General features: G+C 45.9%; 1 protein-coding gene across 1 annotated transcript; it reads right to left on the bottom strand.

Annotated features, from left to right (window-relative positions):
- Positions 1-13,235: 13,235 nt before the first annotated feature.
- On the bottom strand, positions 13,236-15,928 carry LOC136496108 (protein SLOW GREEN 1, chloroplastic-like). The gene is made up of 5 exons (XM_066491821.1): positions 15,767-15,928; positions 14,679-15,215; positions 13,678-13,824; positions 13,519-13,599; positions 13,236-13,421 (listed from the first exon to the last, which is right to left on the bottom strand). The coding sequence occupies exons 1-5, from the start codon at positions 15,926-15,928 to the stop codon at positions 13,236-13,238; spliced, it is 1,113 nt and encodes a 370-aa protein (XP_066347918.1).
- Between the last annotated feature and the right edge of the window lie 8,744 nt (positions 15,929-24,672).

The following is a 24,672-nucleotide window of genomic DNA, read 5'->3' as shown; positions in this document are numbered from 1 at the left end:
GGCCTGTGTGGGCAGCAGTGCTGGCATCATGGCACAGGCCATTGCAGCTCAGCCACAAACTCCATGAAAGAATAATATGGAAAATTTTAGAAATGGAGAGAGAAAGAGGAGTGATGCCACTGGCCATTGTGTCTCCGCGGGTTGGTCTCGTCGGGCCCACGGCGCAGTGGACGGCGGCAGACAATCCGCCGGCCACAGCCACAGCCACACCGACCGCGGCGGCGGATTAGCTTTGCCTTTCGACATGCTGACGCTGTCGCTGTACCGCGCCCGCGTGTAATTGTCTGTAGCTCAAGGTTTGTTTTTTTGTGTCCAAAAGGCTTGTGTATTTTAGATGCTGCTATATGATACAAACGTATTGGTTGGGCAGTTTCTAAATCCTTTTTGTTTCTCTCTCTCGGTCGGTGCACGTCATAATTCTAGATCCCGCAATATTCGACGCATGTGATGCGACACGTTGGCAGAGTTGGATCCATGAAGAACTGGGTAGGTTTGGTTTACCATGAGACAGTGGTTACATTACAGCCAAATAGCCCTGAACCAGGTTTTCTACGACTGACAGTGTTTACCATTAGCGGGGCGGGCGACTCCATCAGAGCTCGCAAAAATCTCAGAATCTCCTCGTAAGCTGTATGTGACCACAGCGTGCGTGCGTGCAAGCTGCGATCTGAATCACATCTGAAGAAGAACCATGGTGATGGAGCAGACAGAGCATCACGTGAGCAGACCGAGGACGCCGGCACTGTTGCACCCCCGGATCGTTCAGTCCAATCAGCAGAACAGAAATGGTTTGAATAACGCGCGGATTTGGCAAGTTCCTGAAGGCATGTGTGTAAAGCTGCGACTGCAGGTGACTCGGTCGGCCCATCAGTTCAGTTCAGTCCATGTGGACATGCATGCCCGTCCGCGGTCATCAGAAAAGAGATCGCCGCCGATGCAGCATCATTACGCGCTGATTACTGCCTGTAAACACACTTTCTCACTGGCCAAGTTAGCATGCCTTTCTCTTTAATACAAAGAAAAGAACCAGAATTGTGTTGTTATACACTTATACTATGACAGTAGCTCTGAAAGCAGCGGCATTCAGGCTGACCGTTCCAGGTGGTCTGAAACTCTGAATCTGCCTTCGACTTTCCTATTTTTTTCTGTTCAAGATTTCTGCTGTACCGTTCAAATCAACGTAGGCTGAACTTGACGAAATCCGAAGGGGAAGGGAAAGGGGAAGGGGAAGGGGAAGGCCGGCCGCTCGCTGACTAGATCCATCGACGCCGGTCCCGTCAGGACGTCATGGTGTGCAAACACATTTCTTTCTTTCTTCAGCTACTACTGGTCTAGCTTTTCCACCCAAAATTCTCCAGCCGCCCCTGCGCTTTTCTTATTCAGCCTCGTCAGGGCATGTTTGAAATGCATGAATTTCGTAGGAATCATAAGAATCGGTTTAATTTTACAGGAAAAACACAGGAATAGAAAAAAATTACCTTGTTCTAAACAGTCCCTCAAGTTTTTTTTCACCTTTCTGAAAGCCTGAATGAAAATTTGCTGCTTTCCTCTGCCCTGCCCGAGTTTCCGAGCAGGAAAACTGAACAGTTTCGTCGTGAAATTCCTTCAACATTTGAGCCCGTCCTCGCCGTTGTTCCGCAGCTGACCTCTCCCGCTGTCTCCAATGGCACGTCGCTGACTTGCTGCTGAACAGTCGCAGGCTGGCGGCTGTTCCCTGTTCCTTTCAGCTTTCCGGCGAGGCGGCGGCGGGCGGGCGAGCCTGAAACCGCAGGCAGGCAATGAATAGGGATCACAAGATCAGAGAGGAGGAGGATTTGGGATTCCTTTTTCGAACGCTGACGTGGACGCCACTGCCTTTCCCGGGCCCATGCCCACCGCCCAGCGAGCTTTCCAGCTGTGGCAGGGGCCCGCCATGTGTACTTGCCTGGCCCAGCTGGGCACGGCCTTTGCGACCGACTAGAGTGACGCCTGGGCCCGTATCGCCGACGGAAGAGAGAGCCCGTGCAACATTTGACCAGCTACCGTTTCAGCAGCAGTCTTTGAGTCCCATGATGACCCGGCGTTCCGTAATAAAAACTAGCCATTGCTGCCCGCGCTTCGCTGCGGGTGATGTGCTTGATATAGGTGGCTCATATGTTTAATATGTTTCTCATCGCGTTGGTACGAAAGGTTGGTCTATTTGGTACATTAAACGGATAAATATGGGAAGGAAATATAACATGGCTTTTTTCATTACAATGTTGTAAACGAACATAGAGGTTGGTTGTCATTACATGGTGCCTATTGTAGGCCAGCAAATCAATGACATGTTAGTGGAAAAAAGTATTTGATGGAGTTGGGCTCAAGCAACTAAGACACTTAGATTCAAAGCACAACATTGGCTAGGATTGCATTATAGGTGGAAAGAGCAAAAACTACAACACAAGGCCCCGTTCGCGTGCCCTTAAACCCAGCTTGATCCGTTTCTTTTTTCATCAAGAATAGTGTTTTTCTCTCACAAATTCCTCCAGATTCATCCAAATTCCTTCAGAATTTCTCCAAGCGAAACGTGAGGGTTTACAAAAGAGTGAATTAGGATCCACTCTTCTTAAGCGAAACTACAACACATTTCGTAAATCTGGAATCACACGAAAGACTACACGGCGTCGAACACTAAATTACACCGGGATTTAAAGTTACATGGTTAAGAGCAACCTAGTATAACTAAGGCTTAGTCCAGAAGTCGGGATAGACGAGGGCAATGGAGAAACAACAAGATAATGATTATCCAAAACATGGCGTATGACCAACAGATCCAGAAACAGGAGACTGAAAAGTAAAACATCGTTAACCCTAAGACCAAACTAACCAACGGTAGACTTGAACTTCTTTGAAAACCAGATCCTTTCTTCTCAGATTACACCATCACCTCTATCAGACGAACCTAGTTCCACAATGACGACTGGATCACTTAGCTCTGCTTCAGATTCGAGAGGGATGAGGATGAAGGAGAAGAGGAAGGACCAAGGGCATCTTATAGTGGCGAACGTAGATAGGGCGCAGCGCACCGAAAGTGGAGATGGCATGGATGGGATACACTGCTGGTTCACGTTGTGGGGATACAGCCGGCCATGGCGTGCTTCCTGCGCAAGCGAGCGGAGGGGGGATAAAGGAGAGGAGAGAGGGTTCGCTCGATGAGGGAGGCGTGCGGGCGGCCTTGTCCCCAAAAGAAGAAAGAAGGGAGGGGGTCCGGTACGGGGACGAGGGCGAGTATCAAAAGCGGACCAGAGGACGGGAAAAGTAGAGGCGCACAGCGCACGAGGACGGCGAGTGCGGCATGATGTCGTGGCCATGCGAGGACAAGGTGCTAACGGGCTCGACACCGACGGTGTCTGGGGGGCACGCGGTGACAGTGACCCGACGTGCGTAGTGTGGTCGAGCTGGGCACAGTGCTTGGGACTTGACATCCACTCAGGCTCTTCTAAGCACTCCCTACTACCCAAGGCTAACTTTTCCTAGGTGTTCTTCTTTCCTTCCCTTCCTTGTCCACAATATGCGCCAACCTTTGTATGAAGTGAGATCGCAACATTTTTTCAGAATTATCTGAACCATGAGGATGCTAGTGACCTCTGTTCAGACATGGCTCCCTTTGCTTTGCTCTGTTGTCTATCTATACCACACCCTGATACCCACATCTTCTACACCGTACTCGAGTGTTTCTCGAGCGGTGAGCACTCGATTTTCTATGGGTACGATCCAGAACCGATCCAGCACGGACAGCCGCCCGCGCCTGTGCATGACGCGTGCTCCGGAGTCCCACGCGCGTCGCCCCGAGGTGCATGGTCTGGTCCGCCTCTGCACCGACCAGTTGCAGGTGCATGCATGGCGTGCTATGGTGTGGTAGACCAGACCAGGGTCACCCGCTGCCATCAATCACCTCGCCCGCTGCATGAACCTATGCATGCATAACTATTTGTAGCGGTAGAGAAGTTTGACTTAGAAAAAAAGCAAAATAAATTTGTTCACGGTAGAGAAGTTGGACTTAGGAAAAAAGCAAAATAAACTATAATTTGGATTGGAGGGAGCAGTGGTCAACTCTTTTTGAGCAATTCTAGTAGTCATTTAACATTTGGGTTGCACGGTTGGATGTTCTCTCTTTGTTTTCTACAGGGAAAATAATTGGATAAGAGTTTTGCAGCCCCTAAATAGACTTGTTTGGTTCATGGGCTTATGGGCAAACTCGCCAAATCATGGAAACAACATTATTTTATCTAATCCTTTTTTTTTTGCTTTTTTTTACTTTTTTGTATGTTCGAATTGGTTTCCCTTTAAAATTTTCCAATTTGGCTTCCATACAAATAATGACTGTGCTAATGCTACGGCAACATATAATCATACAAATCAAATAACCAAAAGGCATATATGCCAAGTTGTTAAGCATCACTGAGATATATTTACGATTCACAGAAAACTAAATGAGATATATTTATGATTCACGTAAAAAGAAAAGGTAAAAAGGAAGTCCATCTCACCTGATCAAAATATGAACAATAACATTTTCCAACATTAGTGGTCACATCTATAACAAAGCATTTTCATTTGTCAAAAACACTTCGTTACAATTCTAGGCAGATATCTGGGCACCAAGGAGATCACATGTGAAGACCAACATAGGCTTAAAGAAATATAATATCCCAAGAACTTACCTACCATCTATCTAACAGAATTATAGGAGGATTTAAGTTGATCCAAGAGAATACAACATCAGATGCTATGTGGTTCTAGAAATTAAATGACAATTGAAGTAGCAGGAGTATCATACTACCTTTTTAATGGTGGCATATATTTCTTTTTATAAAGCAGTCTCACACTATTCAGAAACATAGCCTTCATGTCGTGCATCTCAGATCATGGCAGAATTAAAAATTAATTGTGTATCACACTATTTTAGAAACGGAGCCTTCAATGCCCATGCATGCTAACTCCAGGATAAGGAGAAAAACGGGCATGCTAATGGACTAAACTGGTGGGAAAATGTACTATTGTTACATCTTGATTGCAGAGTCATCATTTTCCCTTCCTCCTCACATCCTTCACTACATTGTTGATCCTTCCTTTGCTCAATTCAGTAGCTCGTCATCAGCAGCGCTCCATCGCTGGATCCACTCCCACCACCCCTTGTCATCAGCAGCGCTCCATTACCTCGGAGGCTTGAATTGGAGTCTAAAACTTTTTTTCCAAAAGAAAAGATGTTGATATATAAGCAAAGCGAAGCTGTGAAAGGCAACCAAAGTAATAAATTTTCCCTGAATATGCAGAAAGCTCACCAAACATTATTGACCAAGGTATCCTGAAAATGGTTCCAATCGCAAGGAGCCAACCTGAATTAGGTACATAGTTTGGTTGAAAGAAAGGAAACAATACAGAACCGTTATTTGCTTTTTGAAATATAAAAGCAGGGGAGACCTTTTGTCTAAAAAAAGAAAGGAAACAATATAAGATGCTTCAAAATTGGAGCTGTTAAATCAACGAATAAGAAAGGCACCATCTGGCCATTTCAGTGTCTCAAAAATTTAATTTATCACTGTCAAGACAAAAAAGAGGTTTCAAGGTTCCAAAATTTCTTGTCCGGTGCACCATTATTTGTAGTTATTTCCAAGCCAAAACCATTACAAACAGTAAGGATACACTCTTGTTACCTTTAAGACACAATTTCATCCCATTTCAGTCCAAAACTGGAAAGAACGATACATGGAAAAAATTCATCCTTGCTCTTAGTGTTTGACATCTCTTAGATAAACAAAAGTTCAACCTTGCACTGACTTCAAATGATCTGAAATTTGGCAAAGTAGATCGAGAAGATCAAAACAGAGGACAGAGTATCTGTTACCTTCAGTAGGGGCTGACTGGAAAAACTATGAAATCCAAAATGCCTTGAAAAGTTTCATTAAGAAGCCACATGAGACAGCATTCTTCTCAACCGAACCCACTTCATTGATCTCAAAGGCAGATAATATGCAAGACAGTACAAATATGATGAAATAGTCATGGTGGTGCAAGCTACGAGACCAACTTCATTGATCTCACAGGCAGATAATATGCAAGACAGTAAAAATATGATGACATAGTCATGGTGCTGCAAGCTACCTATATGCTACTTAATTGCTCCAAACAATTTTACACATGAAGTACATTTGGTAATGTAATCAGTCGTCGCATCCTCCTTGGATTTCCCTGTTCAGGTGCAAAAGTTGCAACGATGTATAAGCGTCAATTTAGAGTTTGGTCAGAGGGAAAAATAGCACATCCGGAATAAATCTGAACAAACCTATAATAACCTTCCAAGCATCCCATTTGGCTATGTCCTTCAGGTTGAAAATGCCTTCAGATTGAAGCGATGAGTCCTTTAAGATTTAGTAAGTACTCTATTAGGAAACTGGTAGTAAGCACTGTGGTTAAAAAAGATGCAAGATCCAAAAGCACAGGATAACCAAACTATATGTGTTCATCACTGTACCTAAGCTGAAGCACACCCAAGTTCAACTATTCCATCTGTTTTTTAGGATCCCCTCTAATGAGGCAATAACGAGGCAAAAGGATGCGAGGAAAGATTGCGTACCACCAGAATCTGGGTGAATCTAATGTAAAACTGAATCCTAGTTACAAAAAAAAAGGTTTCACTATGTCACCAACATATTCACTATGCTTCTGAAAGGCGATTCAGTTGTGCAATTGATTGAAAGTTGAAACTGAAGACAATGTACATGTTTATTTGCAGCTACACCAGGTCACCAGCAAGTTATATCTACAGAGTATCCTTTTTTTATGGTCTGAATCACTGGTCCTAGAATCACATCAATGTCTCAAATACTTTGAGAAGAAAGGAAGCGTAATTGCCTAAATATATAAATACACTCTGCTAGGTACTTTATACCACCAGGGAAATAATTCAACTGTATTTGCACAAGATACTACTACCCAGAAATTAATTAATGTAAGCAAATGACAGAATAAAAACAATAGGAGAAAAAGAAGAGGTGCTAGCTCACTGTTGCCCAAAACCCTAACACTAGCCGCCGCCGCCGGCGGCGGGGCTGTTGTCCTAATTATGTAATGGGATTGCAAATTAACATATTTAAACAAGTTGTATTGACAGTAAGAAAGTAGTCCAACATAAGAGTAGAGTTAAGAGCATATACCTTCTCCAGTGCGATTCTGTCAAGCATCCAACAAATATTGGCTGCAATAAAATAGCTCTAAATCTGTTCAACTGAAGGAAAATCTTGGCACTTTTATTAAATGTGAATCCTATTAGATGTGGACATAGCTGTTACTCAACCAAATTTAAAATCACTATGTATTATAGAGGAACAAACTGAATCATCTATTACTTATGAACTGGTGGACAACAATTTCATTGTCCAAATTTAAAATGGCTAAGTATTATAAAGCAACAAACCCAATCATCTATTACTTATCAACTGGTGGACAACAATTTTCCTACATGGTTCTTTTCGGCATATGAAAACACAAGCAAGTCAATGCACATAAGCAGTTAACTATGAGAACAAGTACAGGATCAGTTAGAGGATAGTCCAGGTTCAATGCAGTAAGTAAGGACATGTTTCATAAAAAAGCTTGTACTATAACCATAAAGCTGCAACAGGAAGGAGATATGATTCATAGTCTACCTTCTTTTCTTCATAGGCTTGATTTTAATGCTGCCCGTGCTTCGCTGCGGCTGATGTGCTTGGTATAGGAAAATTTTTGAGAAATATGGCTCGTATGTTTAATATGTTTTCTCATCGTGTTGGTACGGAAGGTTTGTCTCAATATTGTAAACGAACATAGAGGTTGGTTGTCGTTACATGGTGCTTATTCTAGGCCAGCAAATCAATGACATGTTAGTGGAAAGAAGTATTTGATGGAGTTGGGCTCAAGCAACTAACACACTTAGATTTAAAGCACAATATTGGGTAGGATTACATTATAGGTGGAAATAGCAAAAACTACAACACAAGTACTTCTCCTAATGCGAGGGTTTACCAAAAAGTGAATTAGGATCCACTCCCCTTAGGCGAAACTACAACACACATCCAACAACTACGAACGACAACAACGGCAAGAGTACAATATAGGAGGACAGCGACGAAAAGCACTACTACTATGGGTACAGCATCCCAAATCAACTAATCTACCTTGGAACCATGCATCTTTATTCCTGTGCTCGGTGGATTCTTCTACCGCCCTAGCTATGGATCTACATCTTCTCGTGGCAATGGCTGAGTGAGAGGAACCAAGGGTTCTACTTCTAACACTTCCGAAGGTAGAGGTGCTGGCGGTTCTGCATCACCGGTTCTCCTTCTTTCAGGAGGGTGGATAGGGATCCCCTCCAAGATCGGGGCATCCTGCCTTTCATCAACCAGCGTCCTCCGCTTGGCCCTAGTGAACAGATAGGCCTCACCCAGCTGATGAACATGTCGATCTTCGGCCTCCTTCAGAGCTTCTGACATGACAGTTTCTCGGCTCTCAGCAGCTGCAGCACTGGCATGCGCTTCGGCAAGCTGCACCTGGAGCATCCGAGTGAAGATCTCGGCTTCTTCGGCGCGCCGGAGGCACGCCCTCAGCTCCAAGGCTTGCCGGTCATACTGCTCATCCAGAGCAAGCAGGTACGTGGTCAAGTGCACCATGGTAGGACTATCTTCTTGCGCATCCTGCCCTTGCAAAGCCTCCATGCGAGCCGTCCATGCTCGCCGATTCCTATCCAAGGGTGGAAAGAACCTCATGGGGGTACGGGCAATGGGCTCTTCATAGAGCTGGCAAAGGTACCGCAAGGCTTTGTGGGCCACAACCTGGTAGGTGTCGGTGAAGCTAAACCCAGTTGCGGTCACACTCCAGGCTTCGGTGATGTCGGGGAACTCTTCACTCTTCCCAATGTAGACGGTAACCTCACACCGATCGGTGCCATGCTTCTCATACTCACGGCCCTCATACTCGGGACGATCTTTGACTCCGAGCTTTTGCAGGGTGGCATACAGGATTCTAGGAAAACCCTCAACGTTTAGGCAGTAACTACTAACCCAGGCTCCTGCCATTTCTGGCGGTGGCTACAAAGAAGGGCTGAGCAAAAAGCTTGCTCAAAGGGAAAACCTAAGTGAGCTAAAGTGCGCCGAGCGGTGGTACCAATGGCTAAGCCAGGCTCTGCTTATAAAGGTGGAGCGGTCTGTGGTCCTAGCGCGGTTCACTAGGGTTTCTGCGCGAGATCACTATGAACGAATCAACCAAATCCGGCGCGTTCGAGGCGAGTGACGTGCGGTGCCATTACTGAGTAGTACGACTGCAGGGCAAGGGTCCGACAAGAGCGCAGAAAAGGGGTATGAGGAGACGTGGGTCACTGCTGACGTGACTCACGGGCGAACGCGGAGCACAAAGCCACAGTGCAGACCTAACTCTGTAACAAGAATGAGTAGGCCATGCACACTACGACAAGTGTGACACCTATGGATGGCATATCTGCTAGCAATACGGCACAATAATGCACAAACAGGATATGCATGAATGCACGTCCTATGCGTTCGAGGTGAGCGATGTCCAAGGCCATTAATGACTAATACGGTTGCAAGCCAAGGTTCCGACAATAGCCCAAAAAAGAGTGCGGGCAAGCATGCATGCAGATGCAATTATGGTAGCTGTAGTTATGGCGACCAACCCCAACTACCGACCATCTCGGGAGCAACATGCACACAATCCAAGCCATGTCTTAGATGCATGGATGCATGTGTAAGTACAAATGGTCCTGCATGGTCGGTGAATTATTTCTATTTGATGGTAAGGAGGAGAGGCATTAAATGTGTCCACATGTCCGACTTGTTTTTATCTGATGGTAACATGAAGAGGAGGCATCAAATGTGTCCACCTGCTGTCGACCCACCCTGGGTAGGTGAAGATGTCTAGTGCTTTCAAACTCACTTAGTAAATTTCTGGATACCTTAGGGAATGGCTTCGAACACTGCTCGTTTTGTGCGTGTAAAAATCCTGCCGCTCTCCTTTTATTGGTCTCCGCGCCAGACTAAATAGTGGACTGCGCTAGGACCAATGACCGCTCCACCATTACAAAAGGCTAGTGTCAATGTCTCTTTTCCGACCAACCAGTGTTTTTTTTCTTTTTCTCTTTCCTTGAGCTGGGGTTTCGGTGCGTATTGATGTCTCAATCCAACTGTCCAAAGTTGTATATGTTTATTTTGAGTCTAGGCTTCATCTACTTTTTAATATAATCGGCAACTCTCTCCTGTCTGACTTGATTTTTTTTAAAAGAGAGAGATTTGGAAAAAGATGGAATAGGAAGACAAGATACAGGTAGAGAAGGGGAAGTTTGCAAAGTTAGATAAGCTTGGAATGAGCATAGGAACATGTATTGAGATGATTCCCATGGTTTAAGCATTGCCACACTTGTGTAAAACATTTTTCACTTGTGTACTTGTCGTAACCTGTAAACGATATCACTTGTGTAAAACATTTTTCAGAAATGAGATTTTTCATTTCTGTTTTCTTCCAGTCATCTCGTGTACCGTGGTTTAAGCATTGCCACACTTTGTTCATACAGCATTTGCACGCACATAAGTCAAGCACCAACAGCAATTAAATCCACATAGATACTAAGTTGTACAATAAAAAAACAATAGTTTTATCATCAATCTGTCGTCCATGCAATATAGCAAAAGCTTTTTTGCTCAAGGTTATTCACAAACTGCACTACAGATCCATCAATGAAGTATCCCACATCACTAAACGCTTAGCTCAAAACGGAGCAACCACACACAAATGCTACCGGTAAATGGCCAATGTCCTGATGCCCTCACTGGCCCCTGCATAGAGCAAATCATTTCCCAATGAATAAAGAGAACGGTTCATGCAAACAATGAAGGTACACACCAACTGCCTATACCGTATTAGTTTGCTGATGAAGCAAAAATAGTAAATAAAAGGTAAACAGCAACATAGTTCCAAAAGATTGGTGTTGTATTGGCATATCACCAACAGTGACTATTTGCACCACATTCTCAGACACCTAAATGATGGATCAGAATGTGGCAACGTGGTCATAACCAATAATAACCATGATAACTAATCAAATATGAGATCACAGCTATGATCACAACCCACACAGGTCAGACCTAAGATAAAATGCTATTGTATCACACTATATACAAATGCTAGTGTATAATGCGACAATTCTTCTGTGCAATGAATGTTCACTTGTAAATTAGTAACATATTTTCATGATTATAAAATAAACAAAAGGGAAACTCTGGGATGCTATTCTACATTTCAGTGTGCGCCTTTTTATTAGTTCTTGGATTTGTAAGCTACTTGCAACTGGTCAATTCATCAAGAACATTCTAGCAGGTTAGACTAAAAAATAGTGGGCTACTGGCTGCCTATCAGAACTCAGATAGTATATGGGCAATGCAACTTGCAAGGTAGTATGAACTGTGTACATGAATATCTGCTGAAAATACATGACATCAGGAAATGCAATATTTTACATAAATGTATTGAGGCACCAAGAAAGTTCATTGTCATATGCATCTACATTCACTACTCACTAGACAAATTCAGCGAGAAAAAGGTACAGAAGTCTTTAGAATTAATATAACACTTAAGATGAAATATAACACTTCTCACGGGATAACTCTATTACTATCTGAAAAGGGGACAACTCTCTTAATCAACGTGACATGTATGGAGCTAATTTCAGATCAAGCAATTTGTAACTTATGAATTACTTTGATATTCATAAGGAGCTAAACCAACCAGTTAGACTCTTATGTTCAGTAGGGTCACAAAAAATATTGAATTAATTATTGGATCATACACTCGGGTCATAGGTTAGCTATTTTCTCCACTTCTGATTGTGAACACATGGAATTTATAAATCTCTGATCTGAGGGCAGTGTGTGCAGGCACTCTACTATTTATAAAAATTTCACCTTATTAGGCATTTTTTAACAGACAAGAAAAGAGATTACCCAGAACTTTGCTAATGGAGCTCAAATTCTAATGATTATATAACCTAATAAAAAGGGATTAAAAGAATCAAGCCTAAATCAGCTAGATATAATACCAAAGGTATATAAAAAGGATGGGGCGCCAAATTTGCAACAAATATGATAAAGATGCAATATCAAATTAGTGACACAAACCTGTGCAACCTAATAAGTTGGATCACCACATGCCATGAAAATATCTACCAAAAGGCTCCTAAATTTGTAGCATGTTCAACATCCTGGTACTACCATACAGCGCACCTGTTTAGTGGATGTCTAAGTGAGCTAAGGATGAGTTGGGTGCAAATGAAAGTATTCCATCTGAACTATGGATTCTCAGCTCACACAAGCCTTCCAATCCAGCCCCCTGGACCAGCGTGAAACTGCGCTCAGAAGTCAAAATTCTCCTCAGCGCAACTCAATCCGCAAACCCACTCAATTCCACTAAGCGTGGTAAATAGAACTTCACCAGGCATTTCGTCGAGCACTTGGCGATCGCAATAGGACACATTCCAATTCGTCACCGCAACCCACTAATGTCTGATCAACAAATCAACCGGCAAGAGATGGCAAGCACAAGCACACAGAACTACAGAAGCGTTGCGCTAACAGGTACAGGTATTGGTGGAGATGGGAGGGGAGTCTCGATGGGAGGGTGGCCCTGACCTGATCTTCTTGATGAGGATCTCGCGGAGCTTCTTGCCGAGATCCTAGGACCAGACACGCTGCATAAGCGCCTTACGCGCGAGCACGTGCTTCTCCGAGTCCTTGACGTGGTGGTGGGTGCACGCCCAGATGAGGCGCTCCATGCCGCTAGACCGCATCTTGCGCTCCATGACTGACAGCAACATAAGCTTTACAATTTCACCATTATGCTGATAGTACAAAAAGAAGGAACGAAACATAAGCTTTACAATTTCTACATTTGTACAGCAACAACTCAATCCATCTGGTTGGCTACTACAGCTTTTTAACTTCAAGCAGAGTTTGCTCTTCGCTATATTATATTTTACTGAGAAATGTCTGCAGAGACTGAGAGGGAGAGGAAATGAGGAAAATTGGTGATAGCCTGATAGGAGAAACCTCTTTTCACTATGCTTTACTGTGTTGTATTTCATTTATAAGGCCGGTGTGTTTCAGTGCACATCACTATGCAACTATTTATCCTACCAGGAGTATGTGGGCCTCATCAATTGAAATCTTAATGTATCATTTCTTCATTTGAAACTCAGATTCAAATTCCTTTTGTAGCCGATCATGTGACTCCATTCTAGCCGCTAGTATAACATCACTGATAAAACTCTTATATGGGAATTTATCCGGCACAAGGCTTCTGTAAATATCAAACTGCTTATCTGCGTCTTCTTTTCTGTCTAAAAGTGCATACACAATGCCCTGCAGAACCAACACCATAGACAGACAAAATGCACATTCAAAGTCAAAACGAAGGGACTTCAGAACAAATCAAACTCAGCAAAATAACAAAGAGTACCTGGCAAAGATGAGACCGAAAATCTCGAGGATCCTCATTTATAAGATTTTGTAGTTTCCAAGATGCAACATCCAACTGACCCTGTGCCATCAAAACTTGCATTTAGACACCAAAAACTGTCATGGTCTCAGATTTCCATCCTATTTGAATAAATGTTACCATGACAACATGCATTTGTGCGATCAAAAGCTTTATGTTGCGCTCTTCCGAGACCCTTTTCTCTGAAGTTGCAAGCTGCAAAGCATTCTCAAGCATTTCAAAAACAGTAGGGCCTTCAAGTTTCTTCTGCATACATAGTGCAAGTCCCTGCAAGACAGCAAGAGTGCGAGTTGTTACCAGACATGAGGAATTACTAATCACTTAGAGAATGTCACAAGGATGGGATTCTAATAAAGAGCAAGTTTTAAAAGGCTAAGACAACATTGGTGTTGAGAATTTGCTGCTCATGGCTGAACACAAAATGTCAAGCAGACACGTCAAGTAGTAAAGAACTGGCTCTGCTTCATTCCTCATAAAATCAAGAAGTATATTATGGTTGCAATCAATCAAGTAAAAATTGCAACACTTAGCACAGTCAGTTTTTGTAAAACCTAGTCTGTTAAATTTACGAAGCCTAACCTAATCAGTATATAACACTCTATATCTACAATATAATGCTGACAACAGCCCCCTTGCATAGTTAGTACTTCCTACCATCTTAATGAATATTCCATTATGCGACTATTAAGAGTTAGGCTGTGGCATGAACCTCCCCCTGGATTCTTTTATATTAGAAATTGCTAGCAAGTGGAGCCAGCTGCCTAAGGTATGGAAAAAAGCATATTCTTTTCCTTTTGGAGAACGTCAAGCATCAAGCCATCAAGACAACTTTCTGTGAACTTTTAGGGACAACTCTAGCATAGCTTAGAAACAATTTGCAGCAAATTCCAGAATTTTATATGCACTGCTTCTCGTCCCCTCACCAGTAATGCCGTATTTCAATTGCTACTGGTACCATCTTTAATTCCCAGTGTCTGAAAGACTGAAACATATATGATCCAATAACTGACCATTGATCACCACATCAACTGCGACGCCAGCAGTAACCACACCAACACGAAGAATTGCAGGCAAATTGCAGCTACTGAATAGATTAGAAAGAGGATGTATGCTATACCCACATGGAGAGCCCGGACGAGGAGGGGCTCCTCTGCCAGGAGCTCCCTGAACCGACGCTCAGCCTTGGCGAGGTCCCCCTTGAGCTCGTGCAGCTGCGCCACCATCAGCCGCCACTCCACCTCGCTGGGCTCAGCGTCACGTAGCCGTCGCGCGTACCGCAGTGCCCCGCCCCAATCCGCGCGCCTCATCTTAGCGTACAGAGCGCACTTGGGCGCGTCCACGTCGCCAGGATTGCGGCTCAGAATTGCCGAATACATTCGCACCTCCTCATCTTGCTCTTCGATTTCTTGGAGTTGCTGGGTCGGCGCGGGAGCGCAGGCGAGGGCGGGGAGTGAGCGGACGCCGGAGAGGGGGAGGAGGCCTGCGACGAGCACGAAAAGGAGGGTCCTCGAGGTGGAGACGACGGAAGAGAGAACGCTCTCAGTCGGGATCTTCAAGGAGGAGGTGCCGGGGAGCCATGCCGTCCTGGTTGAGAATGCGATTCGATGACACCGCCGTCGGAGGAGACCACGCCACCAGGGAACGCCGAGCGCGCGGGCCTGGGCACGCCATCGCAGAAGAGGAGGAGCAGCTTCGGAGCGCTGGCCACCCGCCGTCGATGCATCCGGCCTCCTGCGGGGGAAGCCAGGGGATCCGCCCGTCAGTGCCGCCACCAACCACGGCACACAGACGCAGAGACGCCACCGGTAGCGTGAGGGCCGCTGACGCCATCGATGGGGTGGATGATGAAGGCCGGAGCTCAAAGAGGATCAATCCACGGCGCCCCTGCACGGATCCTCCTCATCACCGGAGGGAGGGACGGGGAGGGTGGCCACCGCCGGATGCAGGGGGCTCCTCTGCCGCCGACTGAGGTTGAGGCAGATTCTGACTCGGCTGCGCCCGGACAGCGTGGCGCAGGGGGCAACCGTGCTGGGGGCCATCGCTCCAGGGGCCACCCACGGCGGTGCGCCGCCCGCGCAGGGGCCTGACGTGGCCGGCTCGCCCGTCGCCGCTCCGGAGCCGCCAGCGTGGGGGGAGGAGAAAAAGAGGACGCCCGCCGCCGCTCCGGGGGCGGCCCGTGTCGGGGTAGGAGAGGAAGAGGGTGAGGTACCGCCAGATCCAGGCACCGAGTTTCGTCGCCGCCGCCGCCGACGGAGAGGAAGAGGCAGGTAGGGTTTTGTCGACCACACGCGGACCGGCGGGACGAGGCAGCGCCGGGGGAGAGCAGGGGCTCGGACGCGGCCGCGGACACCGGCGTTGGACGGCGCACCATGGCGCCGTGCCGGGGGACGCCACTGCGCCGCGCACAGGGTGCGGGGAGCCTCGGCGGTGGCGACGAGGAGCGAGGGAGAGAGCGAGAGCGAGAGCGCGGAGAGGAGAGAGAACGCACGGAGAGGAGAGAGAGGAGGGGAGGAATGGAGATGGGGACGGGGATGGGATGAGAACCGGAAATGAGGACTGGATGGAGCCATGGTGCACACAAATCGACGAAGCATGCATGCAAAGCGAGGACGGCCCCTAGCAGTATGCATGTACGCGTTAGGCACCGGCCATGCATGTCACCTGTTACTGCATCACCTGGCCGGTCGAGACGCGTTTTATGTGAGCCGTGGAATTTTAATCTAACGCACTAAATTAAAAGAACTGACGTGGACATCCTAGAAGGCCGCCGATTCGGCGTGCCTTCATATCTTTAATATAATAAATACAGGAAATAAATCAATGGCCCGGCTTTCTGACACTTTTATATGTTTGCGGACAGGATTGAAACTGCAATTCCTTCACTTTATTTACCACGTGCGTCCGAACGCCCGCTCACGTGCTCAACCCACCACGCGCATGCCCCAAGCGTGCCCTCTCGAACGCAGCACCCCCGTCCGCTGGCCCTAGCGTCCCAGTCCGCTAGCCATTCGGCGAGCCGCGCCTTCCCGCAGCCCGCCGTGTCCGCCTTTGCACCGCCCCACGCGCTCGACGAGCCCGCACCAGCGCCCCCTGATCACAGCACCCCGTCTACCGCCCCCCGGCGAGCCACACGCCCCCATCCACCAGCCCCTGGCTTGCCCCCGGCCAAACAACATAAAACGCTCGAATAAAACACTTGCAACAACATGGAACAACTTGCTGCAACATAAGACTGAAGCAACTGAAATATTTGAAACATATTATTGCAACATTTGTGTGAAGCATATGAAACATCCAGATCAAACGATTGCAACATATGTATAGAAACAGGTGAAACATTTTGAACAAATGCTTGCAACATGCCTTTGAAATACTTGCAACATATGCAACATGTGCAACATCCTCCGATCTACTTTTGCAACATCCATATGATTCAACTGCAACATACCTTTGAAACTTCTGAAACAATTGAATCATACAATTACAACAATTGGGAGAGAGAGAGCCTGGCGCGGGGAGCGCCATGGCCGCTGGATCTGATCGAGGGCGTTGGGGGCTCCCTGTGGGGGAGGACGTCGTTGTCGGGGGAGGGGCGCCGCTGGAGTGGGGAAGGAGGACACCAGGGTAGGGGGAGGAGGCGCCGGGGTGGGGGACGAGGACGCTAGGGGTCGGGGGAGGAGGACACCGCGATGGGGGAGGGTGCGCGCCGGGTGGGTGAGGGCGCCGTCGCCAGCCAAGGAGGGAACGGCGCGGCACGCGCAATGGGAGGGGGCGAGAGGCACGCGAGCCACGGGGCGCACACGACGGAGAAGCACTAGAGGGGCGAGAACGCGAGCCAGCCAGTGGAGAGGACAAGGACGCCCCATTTTTTTAATTAGGTGTAACGCACGCGGGGATTGGTCCATCCAGACGGACGTCCGTCTTCAACCAAGTATTACCGAGACCATTTATTATTGTTTTGCCTTACAAAGTTACTAATATAGTATCTCTTTCGCAAAAAAAAAAGTTACTAATGTATCTTAATACTCTACCAGTAAGGATATGCATGAAACCCATTATCTTCAGGAGCTACAGGGCTGCAAACATTTGCGATATTTGTTCTCAACAATAAGGGGAAAACATCTATGTCCTGTATAAAAGTTCAGTCACCAATGCAGGCGAGCAGCTACGATCTTGCACTTCGAGAACAACAACGGACCGTGGCGGTGCATTATTCCCATCCCACAGGACACACAGACACGAACTTCTCATTCACCTATGCATCAGCTGCAGCGACCGTCGCCGCCTGGCCTTGTCGTCGTCATCCTGGCCCTCTTGGCTAATTCTTCTTGGATTTCAGGGCTGCCACCCTCTCCTCCGTGGCCTTGAGGGCTTATAATGGTGAGACTGTGATACACTGATGGCAAACCTTGTCGACTTTCGCCTGGCGTCATGATCAGCGTTGGCGACTTCATGATGGCGTCGCCGGCAACCCTGACCAGCATGCCGCGCTTCTGGCACTCCTCTCCAAAGATCGCACGCACCGACGCCTGAAAAAGTATGACCCCACATCGTACAGCTTGCTCTTTGCTTTCTAGTAGATTCAGGTTGCGCTTTGGCTCCAAGACGGTGGCATCTCTATGTACCTTGGAACGGGATTAGCAAGCACTAACACTCTGTCACATGCCATGCCGTTGTGTTTGTGTACTAGCTGCCACATTGTCTCACCTGAGCTTCAAAGCTCAGAACCTCACCCGACTACCCGAGGCATTTTGCTCACCCAATTTTTTCTGCTAACTTGTGCAGGTATCTAGTTTATTAGCTTTGTAGCTCACCAGATACGATCTCGGCCCACCAGCGAAAGCGCTCTCTCTCTCTCTCCTAGTGCTCTCTCTTTCTCCTACCGGCCGCTTTCTGAAGCTTTTTTTTTTTCGTTAAGCTTTTGCACAAGCAATGAAGCCCACCGAAGCTTTATGGCCCGCGAAGCTCTATCATCAGCCCCATGCGGCGCTCTTGGTCCTGTCTTTGGGCAGTGTTGCTATCAGTTTTTATCTTCCACCATGTTTAGCTTTGACTTTTCGTTTCTGGATTGAAGAACCTATAAGGTATTGATTCCATAACAAATTTCGGTTTTCCCACCAACGCTTCTACACTGTGTATAATTTTTATTGAAGCATAAATTTCTTATTTTGAAGCTTCGATCCCACCACCTCTATCATGTTAAATATTGATAGTATATTGCTTTGACTGCATGTTATTTATGATAATAGTATTCCGTTATATATAGGAACCAACTCAATGCGAGTGAGTATTTCTTACAAACTTATATATTTTGCTCTAATAGTTAGCTTCCTAGTGATTTGTTTTGCCACTGTCTTGATTTAACCTTAGCCTCTTAAGACATATTTTTAAATTAACCTTCACATATACAACTAATCACCAAGGTGACTAAGAAAGTTATCGCGATATTTGCTACACCCAAAATATGGCCCTGAGTGGCTATACATGTTTTGCCTTAACCGGCCAACTTGAAATATCTAAATCCTCACAAGCTAACCCTCACATAGAATCTATTCTTCTTATTATATGTAGGTTTCCACCTTCGTATCTAAGTCAACAATTGATACATGATATAATGGTTTTCCATCAGTCAGTGATTTTCATCAGTCAATGGCCTCAATCAGTTAGTGGTTTTCATCGGTCACTGGTTTTCATTAGCCTGTGGTTTTCATGGAATATTCAGTCTTTCCTAGATATCTTCAAATGGCTCTTGAGTTCTCATCAGTCACTGGTATTCATTGAACAGTTGGTCTTCTCGGATATTAATCTAATGGCATTTGGATTTCACAAATATTTGCTTTCACATTGGAGTTTCATCAAGCGCCAAGTTATTGGAAATTATCAAAATATATCAATCATTGCTCTTCAGTAGTCAGCAGTGCTCTTCAACAAACCATCAAACTCCATCAACTATCAACTTTTAGCAAATGTCAAACCTTTCAAACCTCTGACACTAACTCTTTGCCTTTTTTGCATGATATATTGTATAGTAATTTTAAGTTTTTATAATGTGCATTAGCCAAAGCTTACTAACTTAAGCTAACCTTCACGGGAAACTAATCTTTTTTACAGTCACCACTTCAGGCCATTTTTATACCTATGTAGGTTTTTGAATGACAGCCTTCGCTAGCTATCCAAAACTATGACCCTCTCAGTCTCATTTGAGGGAATTATTCTTTACACGCAGAGCTTAACCTTTGCACAAGCATAACTATCTTTTTTGTAGAGTGCACGATATGTTTGACCCTTTTTTAATATTCGTATGCATTGCTTAGGACGGCCCAGGCCAAAATGAAGTGGGCTAAGGCTAAAAAAACTAAAGAAGTCCCAAAAATACATGGGCATCGGAACTTAAAACAAAAATCTAGAGAGGTTCCAAAATACATGGGTACCAGGACCTAACAAAAACTTGAAAAAAGTACCGAAACTACACGAGTCAGGACCTGAAGCTAAAACCTTCGCACTACCCTCGCATATTACATCGTTATATGAAATGGTGATTGTCTAGTGACTAACCATTTTTTGCAGCTAGTAGAAAGCCAGTGTCTCAGAGTGTCAGAAATTTTGCCAGCAAGTTGAGTATTCGACGAAGCTACAACGCTAAAAGGCTCTAGTATGGTTTTTGATAATTGAGTGACAACTTAGGTGGACTAACATGTGTTTGATGTGAGATACACATGTACACTAGTTTGAGCAACTTGAGCCATGATGCAGAAGTGGCTTGGATTTGTTGCAATACTCAACTAGCGTTGATGAAGGAGCTCATTGCATATGAGACATGATATGATGTCATGTGGCTAGATGGAGAAGATCAAGAGACATGGCTTGACTATGAAGGACCGGTTGCACGTTGAAGGGCAAGCTAGAGGCTCAGGTGTGACAATAGTCGAGGCGGTGAAGCACGAGTAGAGAGCTTGGTGCTGATGGACCAAGACAACGATGAAGAGCAAGCAAAGTTGCGATAGATGAACCAATAAGGCCACGTGATGACATGAAGTGGATCATATCATCTATGAGGTATCAATGCTTAGAAAACTTGTGTGGATTACAAGTGGCTTGATGGAGGTTGGATGCCTATGTGGCATCACCAGCATGGAGATGAAATGGAATGCACAAGGCAAATGTATATTTGTAGGGATTTCATTTCACTAGTCTAAGGTTGAGTAGATAAGTGCTTGACTAGGTTTAGGAATAGATGGCCTGTACTATCAAGAGGGGCAAACTTCTTTGCATATTGGTCATCTAGTGTCACTTGAGTGTTCTAACTTTGCAGGGGTTGCTAGGATCGAGTGGCAGTTGAAAATGAGTTTGAAAACCTTTATGAAAAGGTTTGAAAAAGGCTAACTCACGCAAAGGGTGGTGGTTGTCTAGTGTGACAACACTTTGGAGTTGGCAGATTTTTAAAAGGTTGGAAAATGGTTTGAATCATAGTTTGCAGGAAGAGCTCAAAGGCATGTTTGGTACATTCATCAAACTAATTGAAAAGTCCTAATAGCTAGAGGGGGGTGAATAGCCTATTTAAAAATTTCTACAACAATAGTAAGACAAGTGATTAGTAAATAAGATGGCGAACCAAATTTTGCGCTAGCGCTACACTTGTGTTGCAAGCCACCTACCCAATTCTAATTTCTATGATATCTAGTATATCACACAAGAGCTATCACTAATTAACACCTAGGTGATCAAAACTAGATAGAGAACTACAACTAAAGAGATACACTAGCTACAAGCACTACACAAGGTAAACACAAAGTAATGCGGGAGAATGGTAGAAGTGATATACCGCCGTGGTAAGTGATCAATCAATGAATACCAAAGAATACCAAGGAGACAATCAAGATACAATGATTTTTCCTCCGAGGTTCACTTGCTTGCCGGCAAGCTAGTCCCCGTTGTGGCGATTCACTCACTTGGAGGTTCACACGCTAATAGGCATCACATGCCTAACCCTGTAACCGGGTGCCACACAACCAACATAAGATGAGGATCCACAAGCCACACGCAATCCACTAGAGTTGCCTTTGCCACTTCACCAGGGAAGGCACAAGAACCCCTTACAATCATAATGATCGGAGTCGAAGACAATCACCTTCCTTCGCTCGATGATCCACCAATCACCGGGCCATCTAGGGTGTCGGTAAGCACCAAGAGTAACAAGATCTCCACCAGCCCAAATTGCCCAACTAGTGCCACAAGATGCTAGAACACTAAGTAATGCACCAGAGGCTCACCAATCTCACTCAAGATGGTGAAATCAAGTGTGCAAGTGAGTGGAGTGGTGTGCTCAGCTCTCAAAGGGTGTATGCAGCTGTTAGAAGTGCCAAGAGAGTGGCCAAGGGTGGCCACCACCTCTATTTATAAGCCCACAAGAAAATAGAGCCGTTACCCCTTGGAGCCAACCTCTACGAGGTCACTAGACATGGCAAGTGGTGGCACCGCCCTAGGGGTGGTGGTGCCCCCAACGGTCAAATCCAACGGCTAGTTTGACTGGCCATGGTCACCGGACAGGGTGGCGGTGGGGGTGACCCCTCGGCCAACCCACCGAAAAAACAAGCCTATAGAAAAAAATAGCGGTGCACCACTGAAAGGTCCTAATATGGCTAGAGGGGGGGGTGAATAGCCTATTTAAAAATCTACAAATCAACTAGAGCAATTTGATTAGTATGACAAATAGCGTAATGCAAACTTGCTCTAGCTCTACAAGGGTTGCAAGCCACCTATCCAACAATTCTAGTTACAATGAATACTTAGGCACACAAACTTGCTATGTAATTACTCACTAAGAGCTCTCAACCTTGCTACTCTAAAGAGCTCAACTAGATGAATGTAAATAATAAAGCAAGCTCTCAATTCTAATTACACTAAAGAGCTTATATCAACTAGTTTGCAAGAATGTAAATGAGTGAGTAGAGTGATTATACCGACGTGTAGGGGATGAACCAATCATAAAATGAATATATAGCCAATCACCGGGAGAATGCCAAAGAAGAGAGACAATCGATTTTCTCCCGAGGTTCACGTGCTTGCCAACACGCTATGTCCCCAGTTGTGTCGACCAACACTTGGTGGTTCGGTGGCTAAGAGGTGTTTCACAAACCTCGTCCACATGATTGGACACCGCAAGAACCGAACCCACAAGTGAGGTAACTCAATGACACGAGCAATTTACTAGAGTTACCTTTCGGCACTCCGCCTGGGGAAGGTACAACTCCCCTTATAATCATCAGGAGACGGCCACGAACAATCACCAACTCAGTGCTGATCCTCCATCCGCTGCTCCAACCGTCTAGGTGGTGGCAACCACCAAGAGAAACAAGCGAAATCCACAGCGCAACACGAATACCTAAGTGTCCTCTAGATGCAATCACTCAAGCAATGCACTTGGATTCTCTCCCAATCTCACAAAGATGATGAATCAATGATGGAGATGAGTGGGAGGGCTTTGGCTAAGCTCATAAGGTTGTTATGTCAATGAAAATGTGCAAGAGTTGTCCCTTGAGCCGGCCATGGGGCTATAAATAGAGCCCCCATCAAATAGAGCCGTTGTACCCCTTCACTGGGCAAAACACTGCTCTGACCGGACGCTCCTGGTCATACCGACCAGACGCTAGGCCCTCAGCGTCCGGTCGCCTGATGGACGCCACGCTGTCACCTAGCTTCAAACTGCTGTTCAGTCAGATTTCAACAGGCTACGAAGCTGACCAGACGCTCCAGGTCAAAACTGACCGGACGCTGAAGCCCCAGCGTCCGGTCATTTCCAGTAAGCTCCCCGAGGCATATTTTTCGACCGGACGCGTTCCGGTCCACCTTGACCGGACGTAGACCAGCGTCTGGTGCTCAACCCTAGCCACTATGCCGTCTGACAGCTCGACCGGACGTAGCCTTTCAGCTGTCCTGGTCGCTGAGTGACCTAGTGTCCGGTCAGTAGACCGACGCCTAGCATCATTTCGAACCAACTCCATTTCAACTCTAACTTCTTCATCCCTTGCTCAAGTGTGCCAACCACCAAGAATTTTGCATCCGGCGCAATAGAAAATAGACATTTCATTTTCCTGAAAGCGCTGCCCAAACCCATCTCAACCCTGCAAATACCTTGTGCACATGTGTTAGCATATTTTCACAAACATTTTCAAGGGTGTTAGCACTCCACTAGATCCTAAATGCATATGCAATGAGTTAGAGCATCTAGTGGCACTTTGATAACCGCATTCCGATACGAGTTTCACTCCTCTTAATAGTATGGCTATCTATCCTAAATGTGATCACACTCACTAAGTGTCTTGATCACTAAAACAAAATGGCTCCTACATTTTATACCTTTGCCTTGAGCCTTTTGTTTTTCTCTTTCTTCTTTTCCAAGTTCAAGCATTTGATCATCACCATGCTATCACCATTGTCATGATCTTCGCCATTGCTTCATCACTTGGAGTAGTGCTACCTATCTCATAATCATCTTGATAAACTAGGTTAGCACTTAGGGTTTCATCAATTAACCAAAACCAAACTAGAGCTTTCAACCGCCCCCACAGCGGCGATGACCAGGGCGGTGACCAAGACAGTTTTCCCCTGTTCTCTAAAAAAATATGGCTGGTGGCATCAGATAGGGTGGCGGTGCCCCTAGGTGTGCATCTGTCCCTGCCTGTGGCTGTGCACACCGTCCCTTCCACTACCAGCCTTAGCTCTAGCTCCTCTCGGCCACGTCTAGGTGGGCACCGCCCAAGGGGTGGTGGTGCCACCGAACAAGGTGGTGGCGCCCCACCCTGAGCACCTCCTTCTCGGCCTCTCTAGTTGGTCACCGCCACAGGGGTGGCAGTGCACCGGACAAGGGGTGGTGATGCCCCTAGGGTAGTACCCCAAGCCAAGTTTTGCCTCCTTTTCTTCACCTTTTTCACCACCTTTGCAAATGTGCTGACACTCCAAGTGTTTCACCATCACGTGCAAGTGTGTTAGCATTTTTACAATCATTTTTCAAAGGTTAATCACTTTCTCACCGATTGTGCACTAGGCCTAAATGCATATGCATGTATTCCAACACCTAGTGGCACTGATGATCGAGTTGTCCAATAAGAGCTCCCC

Source organism: Miscanthus floridulus, chromosome 12 (genome assembly GCF_019320115.1).
Source record: "Miscanthus floridulus cultivar M001 chromosome 12, ASM1932011v1, whole genome shotgun sequence".
NCBI classification, from domain to species: domain Eukaryota; kingdom Viridiplantae; phylum Streptophyta; class Magnoliopsida; order Poales; family Poaceae; genus Miscanthus; species Miscanthus floridulus.
The sequence above is the reverse complement of the archived record's forward strand: the minus strand, read 5'-3'. Positions and strand labels throughout refer to the sequence as shown.